Raw genomic sequence first — 16,920 nt, forward strand, 5'->3', positions numbered from 1 at the left:
ATCTATATATTTGTATATTTATTCTGCCAGACAAGCATTCACACAGCTTTTGTGTCATCAAAAGTCTATTTTTTCTTTTCATTTTCAGCATTTTCCCACACATTCACTCAACAATATCAAAACAAAAACTCTTTGGGCGTGTTTTGTACTTTTCTAGCAACTGCAACATGATCATGCATTTACGAACTTCTGAAATTTTTTTGTCGAATCATTGAGGAAAGAACTGAAAGATAAGAAAGGAAATGTGACATGTGCACAGACATGTTGTTCCAACGTCATCAATTTGCAACCTGCAGTCTCATAATGTGCATTTGTGAAAAGTATATATAAATTATAAATTATTATCATGTCTTCACATTGCTACTCATGAGTGAAAAACATTTAGGTCGGCAATAGGACTCATCGAAATTTACATACGTGCAATTTTTAGCTTTTCTTCCAGGCATGCACATTTTTAGCGGCATAACCTCTCGACCCCTGAAACTCAATCAATAAAAAAATATGGGTCCAATAATTCAACACAGGTGATTCCCCCTCATCTCAACACTAATCGATTGGACATTTTTCAACAAAAGAACTTCAAAGATGAGTAGGGGAAAATAATGCACCACCATTGCTACGAAATTACCAAGTAAATAAAATATCATATTTTTCCAACAACCTCAAGTAGGTAACCAAAAATGAATGCCTCCTTTTTAATACTATTGGATCTTATCAGAAGGTACGAGTGCACATATTTTAATAGTCACTGGGTGTGTAAGTAATAAGATTTTCATACTATGATGTTATTGTGTGTATATAATAAATTTAGCGCACACTACCCAGATTAGACTGCCTCCGTACATACGCACTCCTCTCTGGCTGAGCGTCCAATCAGCGAGGACTCAGCGGGCTAGTTTGCACCTAATTGGCCGGTGATGGGGAGAGGGAAGCTCGGCGGTGGTCACAGTTAAACACATGTTCGCCTCCTTTGCTCCGTGGAGGATGCGCTTCGACTCAGCGGGGCGTTTTCGACCTTATCATTTCGTCGCGTTCTGGAAAAAGAAAAAAAATAGACGAGGGGCAGACTTTTACGCACAGTCCAAATCCAAAATCAGGCACGGATCGAATTGTAAAGTGTTCTGTGGATTATTCTCAACTGGGTAAACTTTTTTTTGAAACTTTTGCTGTCCTCTTGCAACTATTTTTAATGGCTGTTTTTGCTCCGAGGACTGTTTTGTTCTTTTTGCACATAGTGCATTTGTGAGTGAATCGACTGTCAAGAAAAAAAATAGAAATCCAGATTTATGATTTGGAGGATGGCTACAGCCACCTCTAGCCCGTACCTCGCCAGCAGCAGGGTTTTAACCGGCCCGGTTGCTCACTCTGACAGGAGAGGCGGGAGCATGCAGCCGGCAAACGGTGTGGTCACCTCGGTGTCTTCCAGCGCTTTCAGAGGGGACCCGTCGGTCAAGATGGTGCAAAATGACTTCATGCAAGGGGCCACCATGGTGTCCAGCAACGGGGGGCACATGCTCAGCCATGCCCACCAGTGGGTTACGTCGTTGCCCCACGCTGCAGCCGCGGCGGCCGCTGCGGCTGCGGCAGCTGCCGCAGAAGTTGGTGCTGCGTGGCCGGCCAGCTCCCAGCCCCCGGAGACGAAGAGAGGCAGCGGGAGGGAGGACATCCACTCGGGCGCCGCTCTGCACCACCGCGGCTCTCATTTAGGGGGTCATCAAGCACACCCTGGTGGCTGGGGAGGCTCCATAAACATTACTGAGGGTCAGACCCAGCAGCACCAGCAACAACAGAGCCTCGTTTACTCCCAACCCGCCGCCTTCACTGTGAACGGGATGCTCAGCACCCAGAGCCTCATGCACGCGGGTGCGCTTGTACGCGGGAACTCCCCAGAGCTGGACCACCCTCATCACCACCATCACCACCACCACCATCCTCACCATCATCATCATCCTCATCACCAGCACGCACACCATCAGCACCAGCATCACCACCAGCATCATCACCAAGAGGCGCACTCGGATGAGGACACGCCGACCTCAGACGACCTGGAGCACTTCGCTAAGCAGTTCAAGCAGCGTCGCATCAAGCTGGGTTTTACGCAAGCCGACGTGGGTCTGGCCCTGGGAACTCTGTACGGCAACGTCTTCTCGCAGACCACCATCTGTCGGTTCGAGGCGCTGCAGTTGAGCTTCAAGAACATGTGCAAGCTGAAGCCGCTGCTGAATAAGTGGTTGGAGGAGGCCGACTCGAGCACCGGCAGCCCGGCCAGCATCGACAAGATCGCCACGCAGGGACGCAAGCGAAAGAAACGCACGTCCATCGAGGTGAGCGTCAAAGGCGCATTGGAGAGCCACTTTCTCAAGTGCCCCAAGCCGTCGGCGCAAGAGATCAACGGCTTGGCGGACACGCTGCAGCTGGAGAAGGAGGTGGTACGCGTCTGGTTCTGCAACCGCAGGCAGAAGGAAAAGCGCATGACGCCGCCCGGGCTCCCGCGAAGCCCGGATAACGCGTACTCGCAGGTGGGCAGCATGGGCGCGGACACGCCGCCACCCTCCATAGACTGCAAGAGGATGTACAGCGACACGTGAACGCGACACCAAATTATCCAAGCTTTATTTTTTGTCTTTGTTTATCTCACGATTAATAATCATCGTTTTGTTACAAGCTCCCGTGTGTCCTGTAATCCGCTATGGTCATTTCAAAACAGCACACATAAGTCAAGTTTTACGCATCACATTGAAAACATGAAAACCATTAACATAAAACAGGCTTGTTGCTTTAATTTATCACTGACTTGTTCCCGAAAGCAATAATTAATATACGTAACCCCATTAAGTTGTGTTTTGTGGTAGTAGATTTACAGTGGAAGCAAATTATTGAATTGTTTTTCCATCTATTATTAAAATACATGTTTTTTTTAGTTCAAAACATTCCTTTACAAGTTAAATGAGTATTATTGTGTTTGCACTATTTATTTCCCCCTTATTCTTACAGTATTTGCAGTGAAGAAATTAAATATTTAATAAATTGGAGTGACATGAAAGACGACACATGAGTTCAACGTCATTATTACACACGCGCACGTACACTGACCCGACTGAAAGGTTTTCTGTATTTATATCTATATGCAGCTGTACAAATGCTTTTTTTTTTCTTTCATACCGCTCAATAATTATAACCATAATTCACAAACTGTAAACTTATGTTGTTATATTTGAATTTGGTTCATTGGCGTAAATACTAAAGTTTGCATTTCACTAAACTAGCAAATTAAATATATGTTTATGTTGTACAGCATGCATGTGAGCAAATATATGTATCGTGTAATGTTGAAAATATCATCCATCCATTTTCTGAACTGCATTATGGGTCGCGGGCAGTCTTTTTAAAAATTTTAAAAACAATTATTTCTTATCTTAAAGCAGAACTAAGCACTGTACGACTTGTACTGCACAAGATTAACAAACTTATTGGTTTCTTTGCAACATATTCATTCTACCAGATATATAAATATAAAGTGAGTGGAAACAAACAAACAAATTACAGAGCTGTGAACATAGTCTAAAAAATGTCTGGAAGCACAGACTTTGCATTAAACTTGACCCACTATGCAATTTGAAAAACAATTAATACCTCAGAAAAGCCCAGAAAAACGCAACGCACAAATATCCATCATTTTTTTCAACCACTGAAAATAAAATGGGCCCTAATAGTGACCCCAACCCCGGCAGTCTTGTTTTAGCCATGTGCTTTGGTAGCGGCAAGCCCCAAACTAAAATGAGCATGCTGCATCTATGTACTAAATATTCAGATACACTAGATACAGAATGTTCTGGACACAGTTTGGCCTACTGTCATAGCGATCTGGGCCTTCAGAGACTCAGAGAGCTAAAAAAAAATCAGCAGGTTCGAGAGTATTCGCTATTCGGGTTGCCTGGGGAAATTAGAGTGGCTACATCAGTGGAAATGTAAAGCGTAAAGTGGGAGGGTGGGGGGGGGTCACACCCGGATGCACGATCAAGGTGGAAGAGGGTCTCCAAGTATTCAGTCCAACTTTAGACCATCTGCAAGTGGTGATCTTCTTGGGTTTGCCATGCTCTCCTGCATTGACTTCAAAGCAAATGAGAGGAGCCATTTCCATTGGCTTGGAAGCAAATTGTGTTCACTCCCACAACGGCGCAACCGCTCTTTTTGTTGTTTTACTGCGCGTAAAAATATCAACGAAAATAAATTTCTATGTGTAATATGTTTGTGTGCACTGAAAAAGTTGCCTCAATATGCTCTTCTAGTCTTTTCAGCATTTTGATGTGAGGCTGATTGCATTCAAGCACTTTCCTGTGCCAGCCAGCAAAGTTCAGCACTCCCAGCTGGCAGGTCAACGCACAAGTGGTTGCCAAGGTGACAGAGTGACACCAGGCAGCAGATCTTTGGCCACACATGATGGATTATGGCGGTGCGTGCTTCCACACCCCAATCAATATTCCCTCACACACAAACACACACACACACTTTTAAGTGCACGCACTAATCACAACAAAACGAAAGAAACTTACCAATGACAAGCAGGAAGTGGAGCCAACGAGAAGCAAGGGTTTCTGCTAAAGAAGAATAAACAATACAGTATGTTAATATTTCACTTGTGCTGTCACACTAAACTCACACAATATGTAAAAAATAACCATCAGGTTATGAATCATTTTTTTCCTTGGCCTGTTATGCATCTTTTAAAAGTATATTCAGTAATGTGAGGCTATCAAGTGGATTGTAGCTCCAATGCAGTGTGCATTTTAAGAAGTGTTGCGCAATACCGCATTGTATCATACTGGGAGCCGCTTCTAATTTCTGTCATTTTATTTTAGTATTCTTATAAACTGGAATGATACAATGTTGATTAAACATTTCTTGGCCAAATAAAAGTCTTCATAAACCTGGAATAGACTAATTTGCATTGCATGAGTACGTCAACATACAGTACACGAGAGCAATGAGTGAATTTTTTTCAAGATACAATTTTCGGGTCTTAAGTGTGAGAGTCTCAACGGGCTCAGATATTTCAGTAATGCTCCATTTATTTATTATCTTTCTGTGTGTTCACAATCGTCGTCATGGTGATTTTTCTGGTCATTTCTTAACTAGGTTGGATGTATTTTTTGTTAGCGTTGATTTCTCCTACTGCCTATAAAGGCACCACAGCAATCAGTATTGCGTTTGGAAAGAGTAAAGGAAGTACGTGAATGTCGAGGAGACGGCTCTGTTTGTGAGTGTAGTTGGAGAAGAATGAAAACACCATTGAAAGCTAAAACTTGCCCCTCGTCGTGGGCCTAATGTAAAGTCATCTTACAAGCTGAGACATTATGATTTCCAGGGGATTTTGTAAAAGTGTGAATTTGAGAGATTTATCGAAATAAAGTGCTGCATATCTCCTTCTTTCTTGAATTATTGTTAATTATAATGAGAAAACATAAATACGATCTATTTTTTCCACATAGATGAACGACGCTAACACAACCAAAGACGATTTATTCAAGTTTGTTTTTTCAGAAGAGTGGGAGCCCTTTACATTAATCAGTACTCATGAAGTAGCTCTCAGTTTCAAATATGTTGGTGGCCCCTGTAGTACACTGTAGTCTCTATACTAGATTACTATTTTGTGAAACAGGCCTTTTTTTTTTTCCTCAGACACCTATCTTAAAATTCCACTGAGGTTTGCACATTCCCCAATGTTGTTAATTATTCTCACATTGCCCAGAATGTTTGACCATCTCGAGTGTTTTACCATTGATTAACACCTTTCGCGGAATCTAAATTGACTCTCATAACTGGGAGCTGAAGTCACAAGCAGCAGTGTGTCAATACAAGATTCAGGAGGTGTATTTAAGTTCGATGTTGTGCAAAATGTCCTAAATGTAACTCTCTGTTCCGCTCGTGTGTGTGTGTTTCCTTTTCACTCTCAATATTCTGATTTAAGGAGAAAAACATTTTTCATGCAGGCAGGCTAGAGTGTTTGCTTTTAAGCAGAATGATGGAGTGGCAACGTCTCGATAGAGGTGTGGAATAAAATAAATTAATTTTCCCTCCCTATGAGCTTGCCAGTGGACGTGATATGCATGCATGCGTCACATCAGTGGAGTGGAACTGAGGTGGGCACGTTCAGCACATGGGCACCGTGCCAATTTACACTATGAAGGGAAGATAATTCAGGACTGTGCCTGAGCTAAATGGAAAAACACTAACAAGACTATTCATAAAATTGTCAATGATTACTAAAAACATCTTTGTGGATGCTATTTTGCACGTGACCTATCGTCAGGGGTTTGCAGAACTAAATATGTATGTTGTAATGCTGCCATCTATTGGACAAAATTGTCATAGCATGTGAGTTTAAAAAAATATTTTATCATAAGTACTGTGTGATTGGTACAAATTATATCTTAAAGTATAATTCACTATGAGCCAGTCAGCCAGCTATAAATACAGACAGACAGTTTTTTTAAGACACTGTTCCTTTAAATGTGCGTCCACCTGCTTTGTGTGGCGTCTGCATCGTCTGCAGGCGGCAGGCTGACGACCAAGCCCGCTCCGAAATGTTCTCCTCGGGATATTTCTATTCATCGTGATTAATTTAAATTTTCAGTATATGCCAGTCACTTCACGTATTACTGAGGAGTCGGACCAGGATGCTGTCACCAGGGCTCCACTGTGAACACTTCAAGGTGGGTCTATTTTTATTTGATTTTATTTGTTCATATACTGAATACACATTTGTCCATGTAGGTGCTATTGCACTCCCCATATTCCCCACCAGGTGAAATGATAAAACGGAGACAAAATAGGCCCTCCGAGGCCATCGTGAGAAAAAAACCTGCATTATTGTGTTTGACTTCATTTTATGTAGGCACAGTTACTAGATACTATCCAGCATTTTTAGATATCATCTCATTTAAGGCGATTTCACACGTGCATATTTTAATCCTATGAATGATAAGCAAGCTCTTCCTATTTATAAATACATAAATTTAGTTACTGTTCGTGGCCAACAAGATCAGGTGATCTTGTGCGTAATCATAAAGTTGGCAGTAGTAGGCTGGGCTATCGAAAATATTTGGTCGTGGAAACACGAGTATATGGGATGCTTGTTGCCATGGAGCTGCTAATCCTGTTGCCGTGGCAACAGCAGCAAAACTATGCAGCGCTTTTGGAGAGGGTTTTGTGTAAGAATGTCGCAATAGCAAAGCTGTTATTTCTCATGTTATTTTAACGCTTATTCTTTGTTCTGGTGTGTGATAACTAATATTGAGGTTGGGAATTTGTTCAATTATTACATAATGCATCCGTTTGTAAATGACTTTGACACATGTGCTTAACAGTTCATATTTATAAGCGTCTCTTCCTTCTCCTCCCAGATGCTGGCATCCACCATGGTAACAGCCACGTCCTGTTTGTGCTCCGCCTCGACGTCTCATCCGGATTTGATCTGATCCTGAAGCATCTTCGATTGTCTGGAGGTGTGAGAAATGACACGTATTGTGTAACGGGTGGGAGGAAGGAAGGTGCTGGCTCAACTGTTAATAATCAACCGAATCAAAGCCACTGAGATGCACATCTGTCTCATGTGACTGCATCTATTCTTTTAGATCTTCAGTTTTGGACAAAATAATTTAACAGCTTGCTTTTTTTTTTTGTATGATGTTTATTGATTGGCTGGGAGACATCACATGGTTTTTCACCTGATTTTGAACCTTGACCTTTATGACCAATTACAATTTCTTGACTAATCTAAGTGTGGTCTATTTTCTTTATGTGTTCCAGATGGATTACAAACTCTTGCTATGCCTTTGCCCGCGACCCCCGTGGGGACTAAGCGGTTCAGAAAATGGATGGATGGATGCTATGCCTTTGACAGAGCTCTCACACTTCACCCACGTTAGTATTTGCTGATAAAGTGCCACGATGGCTTTTTGCAATGAAAGCCTGCTGGAAGGATGTGACTTCATGGAGCCGGACGATGCTAATCAGGCCACCAGTAGTCCACCATCCGAACCTGGAACTCCTCTCATATCGGTCACCCTGCGTGTAACTTTGGCCGCTATTATGATCTTCATGATTACCATTGGTTTCCTGGGCAACTCCATCGTGTGTTTGATCGTCTACCAGAAACCGGCCATGCGCTCCGCAATCAACCTGTTGCTGGCGACGCTGGCCTTCTCCGACATTATGCTCTCGCTCCTTTGCATGCCCTTCACCGCCGTCACGCTGGGGAGCACCGGCTGGAGCTTCGGGAGTGGATTTTGCCGCGCCTCCATCATGCTTTATTGGCTCTTTGTCTTGGAGGGGGTCTCCATACTTCTCATCATCAGCGTGGATCGCTTCCTCATCATCGTGCAGCGTCAGGACAAGTTGACCCCGCACAGGGCTAAGGTTTTGATCGCGGGCTCGTGGCTGCTTAGTCTGTGCGTGTCCTTACCGTCCATCGTGGGTTGGAGGACGGGCACGGCAGGTGCAGGGGTGGTCTGGGTCCCGCAGTGCGTGCTGGGATACAGCGAGTCGGTGGCCGATCGCGCTTACACCGTCCTCTTGGCGGTGGCGGTCTTCTTCGCCCCCTTTTCGGTCATGCTCTACTCATACATGTGTATCCTGAACACGGTGCGACGCAACACCCTACGCGTCCACAGCCACGCCAGCGAGCCCTCCTGCCTGCCGGCCCTCAACCAAGTCAGCAAAATGAGACTCATCGGTCTGCAGAGACCCCCGCAGATTAAGGTGGACATGAGCTTCAAGACCCGGGCTTTCACTACCATCCTCATCCTTTTTGTGGGTTTCTCCGTGTGCTGGCTGCCCTACACCGTGGTCAGCCTGCTGGCGGTCTTCAGCCGCCAGTTCTACTTCAGCCCCAATTTCTACCCAATCAGCATCGGTGCTCTGTGGCTCAGCTACCTGAAGACAGTTTTCAACCCAATCATTTACTGTTGGAGGATCCGAAAGTTCCGGGAAGCCTGCCAGGAGTTTTTTCCCAAAAGCTGCCGCCTGTGTCCCAGGGTCGGTGGCCGCAGCCGAAGGAGAGTGCGACCCAGCAACATCTACGTCTGCAGCGAGACTCAGTCGGCTGTATGAAGGACACAAATTGTCCTGGGATTCAACTTTTTTTTTGTCTCAGATTTACAGAAGTGTGGAACTGCCAGTGTGAAGTAAAAAAAAATGGTCTGGGCTATGTCATTCATAGCCCAGTCCAAAATGTTTCCTTCATATTGGCAGCTTCACACAACTTCATATTGTCCAACGTAAACATTTCTCTCTCGTTTGTGAACAATCGTCGATGAGCTGCCGTTTTGTACGTTGAGTCACAGTGGTGGTAAGGGATGAGTATTAGATTAATAGAGTGATTTTTAGTATTGAATATGATTATTTTGACTGGGAAAATCTTGCTTGGGAGACACTGACTTGGTTGTAGATACATACAGTGTGAATGTGATTGTAAATGGTTGTGTGTCTCTGTGTGCACCCCACGATTGACTGACAACCAGTCCAGGGTGAAGTCGAGCTTTTGCAAAATGGCGGTGCCCTGAGATAGATAAAAACAGGTGAATGCTACCCGTTTAATTACATATTTCACAAATAAAATATTAATCTGAACACTGTGTTCTGACTTGTAAGTCTGCACAGAACCTAAATTTATCACAAAGAAAATTTTAGGCTCGACTTCCTTCTTAAGAATCCTTGGCTAGGATTGGCTGTACTTAGTGCCTCTCAAAAGATTTATTTGGCTGCTTAATTACAAGTTTAAATATTGGAAAATCTGTTAAGATAACTACTTGTATTCCATCAAACATTCAGTTTCCATGATTCCATGTTTCAAATAAAAAATAAGGGGGAAAATGTGATTATTGTCCAATGGTGTTCTGAAACATTTGTGCAGGAAAACAATGTCATTTATTAAGCTGTAAACATGTACTTGGATACATAATGTATTAGCAAGAACAGAAACAGACGAATAAAGATGATTTTTAAAGGAGTGATGGTGCACGTCGTGGTAAAAATACAACAAAACATTGAGGTCATCCACTTGCACAATGTAAACAGTGTCGTTGTCAGATGATGTGAATATATTGCCATGTTGCTGGGATACGATAGACCTACGTTTCCTACGGGTGTCCACTTGACTGAAAACTATTGAAGCAGGTGAACTTAGCAGAGTGAGGATAATTGTGAATCAATTGAAATGGTGTTTTGATTTCCTATTGGACAAAAATATTAAACATATATTAATATTAAATACAAATATTTAATATAAATATTAAAGAAATATTAAAATATTTATTTTACTTTCGTAAATAAAGTATTGGTTTACAGTAAAACAAAGTATTTTAGATATGATTTTACATTAAACATTTGAAAAAAAATTACCACGTGTAAGAATGACCGGCATCTGTCCATTTTCAAAATAAATGTGGCTCTTGAGCTCCAAAGTTTGCCCACCCTTGTTTGAGAATGATTTTATGATTAAATCTTTCAGTGGACTATGGGACTGTTCAGTTTTCTGCTGCTGTTTTGACTGGCTACCGCAAGAGGGCAGTCTTGCAGCCTAAAACGATCAAAGAAGAAGACGACAGTGACGCGGAGCATGCTGGGTAATACCAACATGGCGACCTCCTGTGAATTAGCCGGCAAAGCTATTCACGCTTCGGACGTGGATATCTTACTACACCCTGAATTGCTGTCTCAAGATTTTCTTCAGTTGATTTTGAATGAGGTGAGATATAATATCAAAACGACACATTCACATTGCAATTCAATTAATGAATTAGTTTGAGGAACGAAACAGTCGCGTTAGCATACTTGTCAAAAAACTCAATGCATCTCCTCTGGTCATGTTCGTACTTAAAAGATGGTCTCACCAGTGTTTATGGCTTAGAAAAAGATAAGTTCCAAAGATTGCGGGAGTCGGAACCAACTCGTAGACCTCTACGTACGACACGTTATCCCGCGACCTCAGCGCACTTTACCCGACAACCGCTGGGGAAAGAGGATGGCGAAGACTCGAGGCAAACAAGCCCCAGCCGGCCTGCGACCGGACAGGTGAGTCGCCCTACCAATCCACCTTCAAGCTGGGGGGATCACACTGAGGTGTAGCAAGGTCTGGGAACAGAATTGCGCTAGGATTATATCTCCAGAGACACATTTAAACTTGACTTGAATTTCAAACTAGCCACCATCTCATTCAAAACAATGAAATGAGAAAAAGTGTCAGTAATGAATATACAAATAACCAATTATCATAACATGCAAAATAAACTATGAATGAATCGAACAAGAAGTGTAATTTTACAATTTAGAGACAAAAACATGACCATAGCCCAGTTTATATGAACTCACTGTTTTTGTTTTGTTTTGTTTTTTTATACGCCAGCTCACGGTTCACCTTCTATCTAAGTTTGATCATGGCGTTCACTAGCTTAGCTGTGATTGTTTGCTACAGTTGACTCTTTCTCTCTAATGCTTGGTTGTGCCGTTCCTTTCTTTCCAGGGACTACTTTAGGTCCTCTCATTCTATTTCCTATGGCTCAGCAAAAATCAAGAAGCCGGAAATGAGTACAGTGTCGTCATCAGGAGTGGCCGACAGGCTAAAACCCCCACCGGCGCTAAATCTGGCCAACCCCATTCGTCGTTTATCTGGCAGCTCATCTACATTGTCACCATCATCATCATCGTCGTCAATGTCTTCTTCCAACCAGAAGTTTTCACGCTGCCCTGACACAGCAAGCCTAAAGCGGGAAGCAAACTGCTCTGTAAGAACCATAAATTATGCTATTGGACTATTCGTGTTTTGGAATTCCAGTCATTCTAGACATACAGTGGATATAACTGTTCCAGAATGTTCTTTCATTGTTGATCATTTTTGTCTTCAGGGTGTTTCAATGTCTCCAGAGGTGAAGAAAAAGATTCAGCATGTGACATGGCCATGACGTCACCCCTTTCAAGACGCGCTAAGTGTGATTTCACAGGTTGGCTACAAATAAACATTTTAAAAATGTTAATTCATTGGTCATCTCACTGGTAATGCGCTATTATGTGATGCTGGTGGGGCTAATACAACTTTGCACTTGAAATCATCTAGTAGTTCTTCATGTAGCGTTTTGCATGTGTTATTGGCGAGTGTGTGTATATATAATACTTTATATATTTCTGTACTGACATTTTCTGCAAGCTTGTGTTTTGTTTTGTGTGTGTGATGTGGTTACTTAGTGTAATAACGTTGTCATTTTATAATCCACAGCCAAGTAGCTCAAATGGAATTAATAAAATGGCTCACTGTCAGCATTAATTCTTCAATTTTTCACAAAAATACATTTTTTAAGGCACCAGATAGTATGAACGAGCGACGCTATGCTTTTGTTAACACTTTATTTTGGATCATTCTTAAATTCATAAATCTGACTCCATGCATTTCTACATTTTACACAAGTCATTAACACCAAGTGGCACAGAGGCGAATCCATGCAACAAAAAGATTAGTAACATTAGAAGCGTGCAATCTGAGTTCATGTCGAATCTGCGCAATAATTCATATTTTCAAACATGTCCTCTACGTTCATGCAAGTAGTTATATCGTTAGCGTTATTCTTCGGTTCTTGTCATATACTGCAGTAGCTATGCCGTACCCCAATGGAGTAACGAGACTGCAGCGTGTGCCGCGTATGCTCAATGAGCATTTTTTATGTGTGTGTGTATGCAAATTATGCGTGCAGCGGCGTCTTTCAGATGTCTTTGCCACACTCCGGGCACAGGATGTCGTCACGCTCGGTCAGGAAGCCGCGGCCCACCAGGGACACTGAGCACTTCTTACAGTTGAAGCAGTCGTTGTGCCACTGGCGCTCCTCAAAAGAAATGTACTTGCTGCCTCCGAGGCCTGGAAAAACAAAAGTTGCACTGAGTCATGCTTTTATTTTATTCAACCTGATTTTGTTTTTGAATAAAATAAAAACATGGCTTCAATCGGTTTTTAGTACAATTTTGATTTGAATCATTTTTCATTGAGGGCTCAAATATTGAAGCTTCTTGGGACCTCAGAGATTCCATTGTATTTTCCCAAAACTTCCTTGAAAATTTTGGGAAAATTCTCCCCTTCAAAGAGATTTTTAAAATGGATTCGCTGTGGAGATAAGAATATATTTTTTCCCCTTTATTTTATATGATTCCCATGATTTCCTATGGGAAATATTTCTGAATCAAATCAATCTAGCTTTTAAGACCTAAGAAATTGTTGCAGGGCACCTGTGGAGAAGAAGGAGGAGGAGCTGTGGAGACTCCTGCTCAACTTAATGAGGACAAGCTATATTTAAAAAAACAAAAAAAAAAGTAGGAGGGGATGTATTTAGTTGATTTGTTTACCGCTGATGGGCGTGGTGCAGGATGCACACTTCTTGGCGTAGAGGTTGCAGAAGCAGTTGAGACAGTAGGCAAAGTCGTCTCTGGAGGTGAACCTCTGGCCAAACAGCTGCTGCTTGCAGCTGGTGCACAGGAAGCAGTCCTTGTGCCAAGGCTGGTCACGGTAGGTCACGCCACCAGTGGTGATGGGCTGAGATAGAGCATCGTGTGGCATTATGGAACTGGCGATATGTTATTTGAGAAGAGAACTTTCTGCCCCCCCTACCTTCTTGCAATGCACACACTGCATAGCGAACTGCTTCTCGTAGCAGGGCACGCAGAAGTTGTGGTTATCCTTTGGGATGAAGCTCTTGGTGCCAATGGGCTGCTGGCATCGCTGGCAGGTGAAGCAGGTTTCGTGCCAGCTGTTCCCCTTGTGCTCCATCTTCCTGGAGCCTTCAGGGCAGCAACAACAAAAACGGCCAAGATGAGAAAGAGAACCTAGGAGGGTGTCGATACAGTGTTTTTATTTCCGTCCCCACCAGGCATGATGGTTTTCTTGCACTCGTGGCACTTGGAGGAGTATTCGTTGGAGTAGCACTCAGTGCACAGGAGCTGCTCGTCCTTAGTGGAGAAGGGCTTGTCCACCAGGGAGCGCTTGCACTGGAAGCACTTGAAGCAGTCTTCATGCCAGTGGCGGTCTTTGTAAGACAGATCCTGGTGGGACAGTGGGTTCATGAGTGGATGTGTTGGGCAAGATGAAGTGGGGATGCAGTATCCCACCAGATTCAACAGATGAGGCTGTTTCTCTTCATAAAATAGGTTTTGGATCTACTACTTGTGCGTGAATAACAATAATATCAATATTAAAAAGATTTGTCTAGAACAATAGTCACCCTTTACTTTCATTAACATTTCTCACTTTTCTAATTCTGATAATTGGTGTCATATATTTTCACAGTTGTTTGCCAATGAACTAACTAACTATGAACTAATTAACTAACTAATCAACATTGGCAAAATTTGAAATTAATGAAGAGAAATTCCAGTCAATTGTGCTGCCTTTAGTTACCCCAAGTTATCTTAGCAATATTTGAAAACACTTTGAAAACTGTTAATTGTACTCAAAGAATAAATAAAAATAAAAGAGAAAATTATTTGATATTGAATCCATTTATCTATTACAATTCTTACATTTATATATATATATATATATATATATATATATATATATATATATATATATTGTAAGAATTGTATATATATATATATATCCCAGCTATATTTATATATATATATATATGATATATATATATATATGATATATATATATAAATATATAACCCAGCTATATAGAATTTTATATTGCCCTCCCCATCTAAAAATGAGCAGACTTAGTATGTGTTTATGTGTTTCCACATGCATGCTCACTCTGGTATTGCATCCAATGGGTTTCTTGCAGTCCTCGCAAGAGTTGGAGTACAGACTCTCGTAACATTTTACACAGTAGGGATTTTCCTCTCGCAGGACATACTTATTCCCAAACAGGGATTCCTTGCAGTAGTGGCAGTCGTAGCGGTCGTTCATTTTCACCCACCACTGATCACTTGGGATTATAAAGAAAAACACAGAGATGAGAGTGAAAGGTCATCTATTGTTACTGGGCATGCTTTTAAACATTTCAAAGTTCTCGCTCTCTCCCTCTCTCTCTCTCAGCAGGCTCCTATTTTGTTCTGGCTCCAAATAAGGAGGTTATAAATAAGCTAGTCTACTTGGTGTGTGTGTGAGCGAGCGAGCGAGGGTCCACCACATACACACACACAACTTCTGCATACCACCAAGTCACCCCACTATACTGTATGCATCCATCAAGTAACCTCCAGCTGTCAACACTGGAGTATCCCTTGTCACCGTGTGTATAAGTGGCTTGAATGGCACTTGGAAAAAAAAATGGCTACTCACTACCACAGCTGCTCACCCTGGTTCTCTCACCTGTGTCTTTTGTCATTCGGCGAGCAGTATGGATTTAAATCAAGAGCGGGATATTCTTTTCAAAGATAAAAATTAGGTTTTTCAAATTGTGTGATCAAAAGTTATCCGAGGCTGTTTGGTGTCCTGCTTTGAGCTTCATCCCATCTCTCTATTGATCCAAGAAAATAACTTCCCAACTCTAAAATTTGTCCCACTCAATCATCAAAAACACTCAAGATGTTTCTGAAAATATTCCAAAGCTGAACGGTATTATCTTTCCGTCCCCCCCCCCCCCCCCCCCCCCCCCCGCCCACATTCTCTTATTGTCTATCGCTGCCCACCATGACTCACCTAGCTTACACAAGAATTTATCTGCTGCCTAAAAATAAAAACAGCTAATCTGAAGTGCTACAAATACAGTCTGCGGGCTCAGTTCGAAACGGTGGACAGCTGTTTCCCAGATAGTTGGGCTCCCTTTGATGGTGGACAAACTAAAGCCAGTGAGATGATGAACCATCATGTGGGTCCTGAAGGTCTATCCCTGCAAATCCCAGCCAACTGTTCTTAAGGCCTACATACTACGGGTGGCAATCACAGTACGATATTAGCACGATATTTTTCCAATGCTAATAATCTGATTATTTCAAAATAATAATGATAATAATCCAAAAAAACTAAAGGAAAAACCAAATGACCATGAAAACTGATGCCCATACAGTAACATTATTTTTCTATACCAGACGTATTTTTCCAAACATTTCACCAAAAGTGTACTTGTAAAATCGTTTACAATAAAATCCAAAATTAATTGCTTCCCCTCACAAAAAAAACTGCCCATACCATAACTCACGATATGATATTATTGCCAAACAGTATTGGTGATATTCAGATATGTTGGACATTGCAATATCAATTTTTGATTTTCAATTCTGATCTCCAGCCTCATGAATGGCATGACCTCAATGATCAATCAAGACTTTAAATCAAACGTGTCCATGAGATCACTATCTGTACCAGACAAAATAAGGCCTGATGCCTTCAGAGGTGTTGGGAATTAAAAGTGGAAAGCGGCCTCTCGGTTGACTACTTTTAGGATGAGAAGAATCAAAGAGGCTGCTGCCCGAAGGTGGGTGAAGGAGAAAGATGGTAAAATAGTGACAAGACCACAGAGGTGGGATGAAAGGATTGATGGGGGGGTGGATGAAGATGATGATTGGGGATGAGCAGATGATGGATAGATCGGTCTTACCTTCTTGTGTGAGAAGTTTGTGCCTGTGCGGAGTCTGGATCAGACTGAGGCAAGACTCTCTGGGAGATCGCTAGTCAATTGCATTATTCCACCCAGGAAGGGCTAATTGAAAATGGGGGAGGAGCAACATTAAGAGTTGGTGGGTGGGTCGGTGGTTGTCGTTTTTTTTTTTTTTTTAGATCTATAAATAAAGCAGCGCTTCTCAGAGATAAACCCGAGGCCGCCCATTCACTCACCGACTCCCGGAGTCAACCATGTGGCCTTTTACAGTCACTCAGATAGTTTACGGTCCCCATCACAATGCAAAATATTCTCACGAATCTTTGCAAAGCGTTTTA

General features: G+C 42.3%; 4 protein-coding genes and 1 long non-coding RNA gene across 5 annotated transcripts; 4 read left to right on the forward strand and 1 right to left on the reverse strand.

The window, feature by feature from the left end:
* Positions 1–928: 928 nt before the first annotated feature.
* On the forward strand, positions 929–3,126 carry pou3f3a (POU class 3 homeobox 3a). The gene has a single exon (XM_049728685.2). It carries the CDS (start codon positions 1,287–1,289, stop codon positions 2,586–2,588), a length of 1,302 nt encoding a protein of 433 aa, XP_049584642.1. The 5' UTR covers positions 929–1,286; the 3' UTR covers positions 2,589–3,126.
* A 3,391-nt stretch (positions 3,127–6,517) lies between these two features.
* On the forward strand, positions 6,518–7,838 carry LOC125973751 (uncharacterized). The gene is made up of 3 exons (XR_007483288.2): positions 6,518–6,713; positions 7,404–7,505; positions 7,810–7,838. It is a non-coding gene; the product is annotated as an uncharacterized lncRNA (long non-coding RNA).
* Positions 7,839–7,892: 54 nt separating this feature from the next.
* Positions 7,893–10,009, forward strand: gpr45 (G protein-coupled receptor 45). The gene has a single exon (XM_049728725.1). It carries the CDS (start codon positions 7,951–7,953, stop codon positions 9,109–9,111), a length of 1,161 nt encoding a protein of 386 aa, XP_049584682.1. The 5' UTR covers positions 7,893–7,950; the 3' UTR covers positions 9,112–10,009.
* A 575-nt stretch (positions 10,010–10,584) lies between these two features.
* Positions 10,585–12,032, forward strand: c8h2orf49 (chromosome 8 C2orf49 homolog). Its single transcript, XM_049728660.1, has 4 exons — positions 10,585–10,747; positions 10,910–11,073; positions 11,522–11,783; positions 11,904–12,032. Exons 1-4 carry the CDS (start codon positions 10,619–10,621, stop codon positions 11,958–11,960), a joined length of 612 nt encoding a protein of 203 aa, XP_049584617.1. The 5' UTR covers positions 10,585–10,618; the 3' UTR covers positions 11,961–12,032.
* A 353-nt stretch (positions 12,033–12,385) lies between these two features.
* fhl2a (four and a half LIM domains 2a) lies at positions 12,386–16,703 on the reverse strand. The gene is made up of 6 exons (XM_049728655.1): positions 16,583–16,703; positions 14,794–14,968; positions 13,905–14,079; positions 13,649–13,818; positions 13,387–13,573; positions 12,386–12,904 (listed from the first exon to the last, which is right to left on the reverse strand). Exons 2-6 carry the CDS (start codon positions 14,947–14,949, stop codon positions 12,753–12,755), a joined length of 840 nt encoding a protein of 279 aa, XP_049584612.1. The 5' UTR covers positions 14,950–14,968; positions 16,583–16,703; the 3' UTR covers positions 12,386–12,752.
* Positions 16,704–16,920: the final 217 nt, after the last annotated feature.

This window comes from Syngnathus scovelli, chromosome 8, assembly GCF_024217435.2.
Source record: "Syngnathus scovelli strain Florida chromosome 8, RoL_Ssco_1.2, whole genome shotgun sequence".
In the NCBI taxonomy this organism is placed as follows: domain Eukaryota; kingdom Metazoa; phylum Chordata; class Actinopteri; order Syngnathiformes; family Syngnathidae; genus Syngnathus; species Syngnathus scovelli.